Source organism: Aptenodytes forsteri, unplaced genomic scaffold (genome assembly GCF_000699145.1).
Source record: "Aptenodytes forsteri isolate BGI_AS27 unplaced genomic scaffold, ASM69914v1 Scaffold124, whole genome shotgun sequence".
NCBI classification, from domain to species: domain Eukaryota; kingdom Metazoa; phylum Chordata; class Aves; order Sphenisciformes; family Spheniscidae; genus Aptenodytes; species Aptenodytes forsteri.
Window position 1 is genome coordinate 619,824 of NW_008794230.1, and position 11,672 is coordinate 631,495.

General features: G+C 37.3%; 1 protein-coding gene across 2 annotated transcripts in view; it reads left to right on the forward strand.

The window, feature by feature from the left end:
- Positions 1 to 10,400, forward strand: part of ARHGAP11A (Rho GTPase activating protein 11A) — a 10,610-nt gene extending 210 nt beyond the window's left edge. Inside the window, exons 2-10 of one of the 2 annotated variants that reach the window (XM_009285772.2) lie at positions 340 to 590; positions 1,125 to 1,285; positions 1,392 to 1,538; positions 3,485 to 3,559; positions 4,213 to 4,380; positions 5,630 to 5,765; positions 6,115 to 6,223; positions 7,021 to 7,168; positions 7,787 to 10,400. In XM_009285772.2, the coding sequence (XP_009284047.1) occupies positions 526 to 590; positions 1,125 to 1,285; positions 1,392 to 1,538; positions 3,485 to 3,559; positions 4,213 to 4,380; positions 5,630 to 5,765; positions 6,115 to 6,223; positions 7,021 to 7,168; positions 7,787 to 9,375 (2,598 nt within the window). In that variant the 5' untranslated portion in view covers positions 340 to 525 and the 3' untranslated portion in view covers positions 9,376 to 10,400. The remainder of the gene's footprint in view (positions 1 to 339; positions 591 to 1,124; positions 1,286 to 1,391; positions 1,539 to 3,484; positions 3,560 to 4,212; positions 4,381 to 5,629; positions 5,766 to 6,114; positions 6,224 to 7,020; positions 7,169 to 7,786) is intronic. The other variant, XM_009285780.2, reaches the window with a different exon arrangement.
- Positions 10,401 to 11,672: the final 1,272 nt, after the last annotated feature.

Sequence of the window (11,672 nt, forward strand, 5' to 3'; positions counted from 1 at the left end):
CCCGGGAAATTCTTCAGCTTTCCAGATGGTGAGAATACACTTGTGACTAAACAAACTTGTTAGCAGTTATGCACACTGGATACTGTGAGGATATTTGTTTAGCAGTGTTCTCCCAGAAGGATGCATACATGGGAAACCTGTAAACAAACACGTGGTCTGACAACATAGTCTGTGTCTCTTTTTAGATACTGAAGTTAGGTAAAACATGACAAGGCTGAAACTAAAAATGGGGAAGATGTGACTGTCTTTTCTGATACAGGCTAGAGGATTAATGCCTAAACTTAGAAATCTGACAGTATGTTGAAGACTTCAAATCATGTTTCTTATGAACAATTTCAGAGTAAACTGGATCAAGGTGAAAACTGCCTCTCAGCTGCGCTGCCATGTGATGTTGCAGGGCTTCTTAAACAGTTCTTTAGAGAGCTGCCAGAACCCATCCTTCCACCTCACCTGCAGGAAGGCCTTTTCAAAGCTCAGCAGCTAGGAAATGAGAAGAAAACTGCAACTGTGTTGCTGTCGTGTTTGATGGCCGACAGAACAATTGAAGCTTTGAGATACTTTTTCAACTTTCTGAGAACTGTGGCCCTACGGTCAGTGTAAAGAGACTGCTTGTAAACACCTCCCAATTTTTTTAACAACTTCTCTTTCCAGGCAACTGCTGTAACTTGCTTGTGAGTGGTTTGTGACTTTAAACTTTATCTGCAGTCATTCACTAGAATTCAGTCGTGGTCTTTTCTTTCATAAATCCAGAGTGTTTTCTTTATAAAACCTTGTTTTGCTGGAGACTTAATTTTGTTCCATTCTTTCATAGCTGTATTCCTCATGCTTCTTTGGAAAGCAAAAGAAGTGACTGATAAAGTTAACATAATCTAACTGATACCTGGCATTCCCCAAAACTAACTAGGGTCTGTAACCTCTTGATTTCAATGACGTAGTCATGTGATTACCTAGCCTGGGGTGCTTAAGTCTACACATTAATCTCTGTATGTGAGCACTCAAGCGAATTACTCCGTTGGTTGGGGGGTTTTTTTTCAACTACATTTGTCTTATTTGGTCTTTTCTCTCTCTACTGCTTAAGTCCTGATAATTTGTGTAAAAAAAAAAAAAAAACTTTTCTTGTTAAGATCCAAGGAAAACAGAATGGATAGCAGTAACCTGGCAGTGATTTTTGCACCCAACCTCTTGCACTCGAATGAAAATGAAAAGATGTCAGCCAGTACAGAAAAAAAAATTCGCTTGCAAGCTGCTGTTGTGCAAACACTTATTGACCATGCAGCAGAAATAGGTAAGATGATAAATGTTCAAAATGTCTTGTTGCACATACCTGTATACAGCTTTTCTTTTCAACTTTTTAAGTAACGTCAAAAAAAAAAATTTCTCAACTAATTCAGGACAAGTACCAGAATTTATCTTGGAAAAGATTCCTGCAATGTTAGGTGTTGATGCCTTTCAATCTACTCCCTCACTGTGGGGCCACGAAGACAGTGAAAATGAATCTCCCAGTGAATGTAAGAAGAGGAGGCACCGAAGTGTTGGAGGTAGGTATGTTGTGTGAAAGTTTTAGCAACTAAAATAGAATTATTTTGAGACTTCAGGTATGCTGATCCTAAGCACTTGCTTCTTCCACAAGCAGAATAGATGCCTGTGAAATTTGTTGGGTTTGATTTGCAAAATCTATATAAGACTTCAGTAATCACATCACTTTATTGTATATCTACTCTGAGTTTATTCTATTGTGTCTGTTGTCTACCAGAGAAGCTGTTTTGCTTATGTTTGGATTTGTGAAGCCAGAATAACGTTCCAGCTTTTTCCTGAGTCAACTTCAGATCCTGTTGCAGAACACTGATAAAGTGAAGATTTTTTTTTTTTGCTAGTTTTGAAATTACACTTGGACACTCAAAGATATTGCATACTTTGATAAGTTAGGTCATGAGAAGGCAAGGATATAAATGGCATGTATGTTTTGAATTAGAGAAACTAATTTGTGTCTCGAAATATAACTCTGAATTGGATATTATTGGATACTGTGTGCTCTGATATCATGGTTCTGTTGGGTTGGTTTTGGGGGTTTTTTTTTTTTGCAATTTAGCTATTCAATAGGGGTGAGTTTTTTGCCAAATATGGACAATCAAATGGTATATTCTCTGTTCTGCATTCTCTTTGAGGAAATACTATGGAATACGTATGCTTGACTTGATTCAAATCCACTATAACACTGATCTTGTATGTATTGCTATAAAAATATGAGTATGTATTTAGCTCATGTACCTGGAATATTAATCCTGACAGCAATTGATATTAAGGCTTTATTATTGTGTATGTTTAGCCAAGGCATGGGGTTTTTGTGTAATATACTTTACCACTCTGAAGAAGGGAGATCATCCTGGAGTTGCAAGGTGATAGATGTTTGTGAATGTTAACGTTTTGAGGAGAAGCAGTTAGATTTTGTTAATTCTGTGGAATAGGTTCTGGTAGTAGGCAGCTTCTACTCTTTCTCCAGACGTAGTAAAACATAGTATTACTACACTTTATCTATTTTTAAAGATGAGTTTTTAAAAACTACCTGATATCTACCAGACACCATAAAAGAAGTACCGCAGGCTTATAGTTTGCTAAGCTTTGCTATGAACACGTGGAAATACAACTGTAGGTTGCAATAGAATAGGTTCTGGTAGTAGGCAGCTTCTACTCTTTCTCCAGACGTAGTAAAACATAGTATTACTACACTTTATCTATTTTTAAAGATGAGTTTTTAAAAACTACCTGATATCTACCAGACACCATAAAAGAAGTACCGCAGGCTTATAGTTTGCTAAGCTTTGCTATGAACACGTGGAAATACAACTGTAGGTTGCAATAGAACTTAATAAAAATACTTCCATTTTACACTTTTAAAAGTGGGAAAAGCAGTAAAATTTCATGCATTTACTCTGCTGGGTTTAATTTTGCCTTAAAAAAAAAAGAAAAACAAACCAAAAAAACCCACCCCAAAACAAAAACATGTAGTTCACAGAAAAGTTGTACGTTATTTCTTCACAAGACCAAAATTTCATACTTCTATTTGGGCCTGACTTCAAAGTTCTAAGAGCTTTTCAGCTTCAAAGATGACTGTCCAGTAAAGTGAGAAAGTCTATGAGACTTTCTGTGAGAGAGACTTCAGTGGAAGCCTTCCAGGTTTGCCTACAAGAAATCAGAAGGCCTATGATTTTATAATGACCAGTAGAATTTTCTACAAGAAACTTCTGTTGTCTGTGCATGAATCTTTTTTGGTTTTTTTAAGGAAAATAGAATTTTTCAGCTATTGTGAAAGCAACAAAAACTATTCTGGTGAGAAGATCTGGACTATAGTTTTCTTTACATCAACCACCCATTTAAAATGATTTGCTTTATTTCTCTCTGAAAGAGTACAAGCTAAATGAGTTGAAAATAGAGCAAGACAAACTTCATATTTAAATTTGATTGCTCGGTGTGTCTTGCGTTTCAGATATTGTTAGTGGAGCATTGAATAAATTTAAATCTAACAGAACACCCTCCACTACACCTCAACAAGGCAGAAGCGGTAGGTATTGGTGTATTTGTACTAAATAAAGCCCATGCAGTATCTTCTGGATTTGTCAACTATATTCCACAAATTTTTTTAACTGAAGAACTAGAACTTAGTTGAAGATACGTGATTACATCTAAATTGTTTAAAACTTTGAATATAGATACATATTTATTGAGGATACTGCATTTACTGTAGTTCTTGGAGCAGCTACAATCACTGCAGCAGCGGGCTGTGCGGTTCTAGGATTACACAACTGAACTTGTGCTTTTTATCTAATGCACACTAAGGCTTCGGTGCAGTAGTGCAGCATTTTATCATCTTGGGAATGAATTTGCCAGGACTGAAATTCTTTCACTCTTACTCTGTCTCTTACAGAAGATTACTATACTTTTTTCCTCCCCCCCTCCTAATACCTATATTATTTTATTAATGTGTGGTTTTGGATTTTCCTTTCTGGTACTCTAACTTGCGAAAAAAACAGCAAAATAAAAAAACAAACCCTAAGCTATACCGATTGCTTTGCCTGTTCAAAACGCATGCACGTTGGCTAAGCTTTTACAACAATTTTCTTTGAGTTTAAAAAAAAAAAACAAACAACTGTTTATATTTTAGTAAACTCTCGACAATTTAAGCTGTTATTGCAGATTTGGTTTTCTTAATTTCAGTCCTTTCATCAGTGACTCCGGTGGTTCTTACTCCAAGCACCAAGCGTAAACTTCCAACTGATTGCTCTCAGGGCATGTCCAGCAAGAAAAGACGATCTTTTAAGCATAGTTTTGCTTTTGAGTTGTTACCAAGTAGCATTTTTAACAGCAGCTCAACACCAGCGTCAGGTACAGTGCCTTCATTTTTCCTTGCTGCTTGTAGTGGTTGTTGATGGCTTTTAATTTAAATGTACAGTCTTTTGTTCTTGTTAGGCAGTCATTGATAATCTTCACTTAACAGTGTTCCTTGCACTACTTTCCTGTCTTAATAAATAGTCTATGTTTATGTTCATGTTCATCAGTGACTGTCATGGTACATGGATTGAGCAAAAGCAAAATTCTCTTTCTTGTTTTCTGTTATATTAATCCCTCAAATCTGCAACCCTGATGTCCTTTTATCTTTTTCAGTCCCTGTGTATCACCTAGGTTATACTCACGTTTCTGTCTTAACACACAAATCCATGAAGACTGCCTATGCTTCCAACCTTTTGAAAGTTGTAGCCTTCTTCCGTCTCCTAAATATTTAAATAGCCGGTCTTAGCTCTATGTGAAATGTAATTGTTGCTATTATAAAGGTTCTTTCTTGAATCCAATCACCTCTTATTTTCTCTAGATGCTAAATATTCTCAAAATTCTATAGAAAAAGTTTTACTTTTGTTTGATAATTCTTTAATACTACTTCATTCCACTAGAGTGCTTCCAGCTGTCAGGCTCTTCTGCAAATCCTATTTTATTTTTGTTTGGTTCCTTAATGTGCTGCCAACTGAAGTTAGAGGAAAAAGAAATTGCTAGAGTGGCTATGTTTGTTTTGCCTGAAGATCAATTTTTTTCTGCAGTTGAGTGGTATAAAACTTCTTGCTTTTGTTTATTAAGTCATTTCATGCTCACCATGAAATTCTTGTTTCTATGGATAAGCAAACCAAAGCAATTACATTCTCTAAAGATAGTAATGCATCTGTGTGATAAAAAAGTTCAGTAGAATAGCAACTCTCTCATTTATTGTTGCTTTAACTGTTCTGGCTAGGTATGTAAAAAAGCATACTGCAAATAATATTAAGATTGAATCTAATTTTTCTTATTAAGCTCATAATTTGAGGAACTGATCTGATGATAGCAGTGTGGAAACTTAACTGAGGTAGTGATATCAGTAGCACGCAATTAATTGCAATCCAGCTGCTTCTATGGATGCTACAAGCAACAGCTTCATTTAATATTAAATAAAAGTAGAAGTCAAAGTAATTTCAAGCCAGCACTCCACAAAATAAACACACAAATCTGTGCTGTTTAAAAACCTATTCTTCACTGTATTAACTGTTAACTCTTTATCTGAAAAAATGTGACTATTTTAAGATCATGTAAATATGTTTTGTTCCTGTAGTTCAGTTTGACGCAAGCCCTTGTGTGTCTCTTGAGTCATCACAAACCTCACTGTCTCCTTCAACTGGTGGAGAAAATCACCTGTCTAGTACAGGGAACAGAAGAAGTAAAAGACACGCAAGCAAAAAATTATACAGGTAATTTGCCTTAGCTCTCAGAAACTGAAGATAAATTGGAAAGTCAAGACCCCTTAACTAACGATGTGTAAAATTTCAATCTGTCTTTAAAATGATCTTTTTTGGTGTTCAAAACATACCAAATTTTTATAGTAATCTTAAAATCACCAGATCTTCCAATGTGGCAAAATGGAGCTCAAAACAAAATAAGATCTGGTATAGTAGCCTCCTGTGCCTATTATAAAAGCTTGTCAAGAAGGCAATAGAAGAAGTAAAACTAGAGGAAATAACCATAAATAAGTGTCAGGATGTTTTCATTGACCTCCTAAAGAGTTTTTTGCATGTCACTTCTTCCCCTCTGTCCTCCCAGGGCTGAATCAGGAAAGACAGGTTGTTTTTCTCCAAAGATTAGCCGAAAAGAAATGGTTCGTAGGTCATTACGTTTGAAGTTTGGTTTGGGGAAAAGCAACAGAGAAATGGTAAGTATTCTGCTTCTAACCCAGTCTTCTTGTTACCGTGCAAATTTCGATCCTAAGTTTTGGGCACTGCTTTTCAGTAGCAGGAAGGACTTATTTGGTAATGGAGGGATCACAGCATAACTGGACCTGCTATCAAGTACAAGAAGGCCTAGGTTTATTTTCATAGCAGTAACCGATCAGCTTGTACTGGGTTTGGCTGGGATGGGGCAAGAGGCTGGGGCAGGGGACAGCTGACCTGAATTGACCAAGGAACTATTCCATGCCATGTAATGTCATGCTCACCAATAAAACTGGGATGGGGGAAGTTTTTGCAAAGCAGCCACTGCTCAGGGGCTGGCTGGGCATCAGTCTACTTGTCGTGAGTGATTGCTTTTGCATCACTTGTGGGTTTGGGGATTTTTTTTTTCGGGGGAGTGAGCAAGCAGCTCCTTTTGCCTTTCCAGTTCTCTCCCTCATCCTGCTGGGGAGTTGGGGGAGTGAGCAAGCGGCTGGATGGGAGCTTACTTGCCAGCTGGGGTTAACCCACCACACTTGTGATCAGTAGGTCTCACAGTTCCTGAAATTCTGATATTACAGAGCTTATGCACAGAATCACTATGTTCAGGGTGTGGTTAAGCCTATCTTACTGCAGGTGGGTTGTTCCCTACCTAGGTCTACAGAGAATCGAGGGAAGATTAATTATGGCCAAGAAAAGGCTGCTGTGGCTGATTTGCATAGCCTTTTCCTGGAGGTTCCTCTGTAAATGGGATTCCATTACTTTTTATATGAAAGTAATTAACATCTTTTGTTTGTTCAAGAATATTGTATCAGGATGTGCAGTGGGTAATAGATCTGAAAACATTGGAAGGCGTCTTGCAAGTCAACAAGGTTTGGAAAGCAGAACTGAATGTGCAAAAAGAGATGTACTCTTCAGCCCATGTGTCAATGAAAAATTCCTTAAGAAAGGTAAGTATCCAGAATATATTACATGGGAAAACTTTCGCTTTTGTAAAGCAAAAGTAACTTTATGGATAAAGGTATAAAAGCAATTGGATTAAAAGTGCTTCTAGCTAGTAGGACAAAAGTTACTTGAATGTTAGTGGCTCCTGGGGAAAAAGAATCAGTTTAGGACAGGCTTGTTGTGTTTTTAGTGTATTTTAGTAGTTCTCTTTTGTTAGTTATCTCATTTTGGGAAAACTTTCGCTTTTGTAAAGCAAAAGTAACTTTATGGATAAAGGTATAAAAGCAATTGGATTAAAAGTGCTTCTAGCTAGTAGGACAAAAGTTACTTGAATGTTAGTGGCTCCTGGGGAAAAAGAATCAGTTTAGGACAGGCTTGTTGTGTTTTTAGTGTATTTTAGTAGTTCTCTTTTGTTAGTTATCTCATTTTTAGCAGGATGAGATACGTGATTTCAGTTCTTAATATTACGACTTTTTTTTCACATCTCTGAAACTTAAGGGAGTAATGGCATCTTTAAATTCAGTGCTGCTTTGATAATTGGGGTGTCTTAGCAAGAATTTTGCCTATAATGACCATTAAAATCGCAAGATGATATTCTTAAACACTGTGATATTTATTTTAAGGTTCAAAGAATGTGAGCAAGTCAGAAGAAAACTTTCTAACTCCAAAATGTCACGATAAAGTAGTTCACCGAATGTCATGGAATAGTCCTACTGTTACAGATTCTCAGGCGATCAGCAGGAATGAGGGAATTCTACCAGGACACCCTGAAACAGGAATCAGTTCTTCAGAATCTGTTTTGGTATTTGGAAAGCCACCAGTTGTTCCAGATGAGTTCAAATCCACAACTGTAAGCAAACAAGACAACAGCTTAGAACTTTTTCTTTGTGAAGATGAAAGTACTTCAACAGCAGAAACATTACTGAAAGTTAAACAAGCCTTTTCTGCATCTGGAAGTAATCGTCACAATTTGATAGGTGATACAAAATCTTCCTTCTCAGATGTAGCAGGAGAAACATTAAATGAAACTCTGTGTCTCACAGGGCTCAGTCTGGAGAAAGAATTGTTAGCTCAAGAAGTTTCGGAAAATCTAGCAAATACAAAATCCGGAGAGCTGTTGCACCAATTTAATCAATCTTATGCTATTGATAATCAGCAATCAAAAAATGATGAAATTAAAGTTATGGAGAAAAGAAACTTCAAAACTTCTATTGAGATTGAACTTCAGGTCCCGAAACCAGATATAAAAAATGTAACAGAACTTCCTGTGCCTCAAGTACTGGCCAGGGAAGACAAGTTGACTGTTCAGAACAGTTCATCAAAAGACGACTTAAACAAATTAGATTCCTTCGGAAGAAAAGAGGGAATAGAATTAAAGCACTCACACACAGCTGAAAACTGTACGGTAAAATGCTGTAATTTGGAAGAAGATGCCGCTAAACTTTCTGTGGCAGGACAGCTTCCTACTTCGCAGTTGCCTAAATCACAAAATGAAGTAGGCAACCAATACTTGCAAGCTGAAAATTCTGATAAAACTTTAACTAAAACATCAACTGTTTCTGACCGTGGAAAGGTTTCTGACCACATACTATGGTTCAACAAGCTTTCATTAAATGATCCAAGTTCTGCAAGCAAAACTAAACCACCTCTTAAGTTTCAGCGTACTCCTGTTAGACAGTCTGTAAGAAGAATGAATTCCTTATTGGAGGCTAACAGACGATCTGTAAGCTCTCAGCTGCTTAAAGCAAGTGATGTTGGTTCACCACTTGTTAAATCTTTGAGCTATGATTCTGCGCTGTTCTCCTGCACAGAAAAGCCCTCGAAGAATTCTGTGGCTTTGCCACTCAAGCGTGAAAGTATGTATGACCAAGTTTCTGTATCTCATAAGCAGCTAGACTTAACATCCAAATCATGTTGCAGGCCGTTAAATCCATCAGACAAGCCTGATGTTTCTGTCAGAACTGCTGGAATCCATGAACAGAAAGTGACTGTTCATCCATCAAAGACTGTTCTAGAAGATCTAACCAATCATGAAACAGTGAAATCCAGTTTAAGAGTTAACACAAATATAAATATTCCAGGTGCCGCCCCAGAAAAATCTACAATCAGAAGAAGTGCTCCAGGAAAAGAAAGAGTTCGCTATAGAGGCTCTCCAAAGAATCCAATATCTAAAGTGAAACTGCTACCAACTGCAAAACCAGTAGACTTATAAGATCAAATATGATGGCTAAATGGGCTTATTGTAACTCGGTTAGTCCTTGGAAAATCTAAATTTGTATGATTTTTTTTTTTAGCTCTAATTATTTGTATTTTTTGATTTATTTTTTTAACTGTACCAGTCATGGACTTGTACAAATAACTTGTTTTACATTGAGGTTTTCTTCATTTACTGAAACTTTTGTAAATGCTAGTCAGTTCATCCAAATGAAGTTGACTTCTAAAACAAAAATAACCTGTTTTTACAAATGTTTGTGTTAGATCTCATATTTGATTATCTCAGCTTCTAAAAACATGCTGCATCTCCCAAAACAATTTTTGCAGTATTTAGACTAAGTACAAAGTTTTTTAAAAAGAATTCTCAAACATTAAAAACAAAACTAACAGACATGTGAAGGAAAATGTCTTGATGCTGAGTATTGGTAGTTAAATTTATTTACTTCTTAGTTTTAACTGTATTGTAGCACTACTTTGATATTTAAGTTGGACCTTACACCAGCTCTACTTCAAGGCAATAGTTTTTATTTCTATTGGAGTAAATTGGGAGCATATTTTCCTTGTTGAGTAGGTAAATGAATTATATTTTGACATGACACACTGGACAACTGTTAGAACGCATGGAAAATAAATGTGCAGTTTATTCAAGAAGTAAAGTCTTAAAACTTCATCTAGCAATGTGTTCTGCAATACATAGGTATCGAGTATTTTCAGTTGTGAGCAGTAAAATGTTTTATCTTAATATGAAAGGATGGTTTTAACTTATTTTTAGAGCAATAGAATAGTGTTAACTAGGTGGTGCAGAAGCAGGTTTTGGATGCTGATAATGTTGCAAGAGACGAATGTAAGAAGCCATAGTGTGTTAAAACTTGATTTGCATGAGCAAATGTTTACATCTTTTGGAATTAAAACTGTTTATGTCTGCCATCAGTTGTAAAATTATTTAAGAGTAAACACTTGAGACTGTTCGTTAGCTTTCTGTATGTACGAATTGCTTATTGGCAAAATGTAAGAGCTGAAAGCACTGGGTACTTCTGGTTTTAATAAAACCATTGGTTTTGTCCCTTTTCTGAGCCCATTCTTCTATAATGACTTAGAAATTTAGATTATGTTGTCATATGCAGACTGTGGACATCAAAAATGAGTAAGTCTGAAAATACTGAAGTCAGAAGTGATTCTGTTCTGGCTCTCCTTTTTGTTCATCTTAGATACATCTTGGTGATTCTCACAACTAGCAAAAGGCATGGTGCAACATAATTTAGCAGGAGTAGGCTTCTAAATTTCTTGAGTGATATGTCAATGAAGAATAGTTCTGCTTGCTTTCTGTTCCCTGCCTCCTTCCCCACATATCCACCAACTTACTACCTGAACTGGTTCAGCTCAGTGACCTGGTGGAAACCTCTGGCCCCCATCAGCCCAGCTGAGCTGCCTCACTCTGTTGCTACATTATTGTTAAGACCTAACACTGGGGAAACAGCCGTGAAAAGATCTTAACCACAACACCAAGCAATCCTGTTAAGTGCTGGAAACTTCAGTTTCATGAAATAAGGGAGGCAGTGTAACAGCTCACCACCATCCAAAGAGGAAGCTGCTTCTCCCTGCTCTCGGCTACGTGTTCCTACCCTCTGCCTTTAGCTGGTGCTGGCAGATCCCTCAGTAGGCTGCATGTAGGCAGCAGTGCACCATGTTTTGTATCATTCCACTGAGGTAAATAAGGCTCAGCAAAGCAACTGCCAGCTGTCATAGCTGATGCAAGGAGGTAGGAGATAAAGGCAATGTCATGAGGAAGAAAATTAGATCTAAACTCCTGTAATAGTGAGCTGTCACATCAATTCGTGTTTGAAAGAGCAAGACTTGAGATTTTTTTTTTCTGTTAATATGTACCAAAAATTTTGATTGCTAATGTAGCTTTGACAATGTGTCATGGATGGAGCAGTAAACTATTTTTGATTGTCAATGCAAGCCAGTGTCCTGGTTTTGGCTGGGTTAGAGTTAATTTTCTTCCTAGTAGCTGGTACAGTGCTGTGTTTTGGATTCAGGAGAACAAAGTTGATAACGCACCGATGTTTTAGTTGTTGCCAAGTGGTGCTTACACTAGTCAAGGACTTTTCAGCTTCCCATGCTCTACCGACTGAGAAGGCTGGAGGTGCACAAGAAGCTGGGAGGGGGCACAGCCGGGACAGCTGACCCAAACTGGCCAAAGGGACATTCCATACCATGTGATGTCATGCTCAGTATATAAACAGGGGGAAAGCTGGCCAGGGGGGCCGCTGCTCGGGGACTGGGTGGGCATTG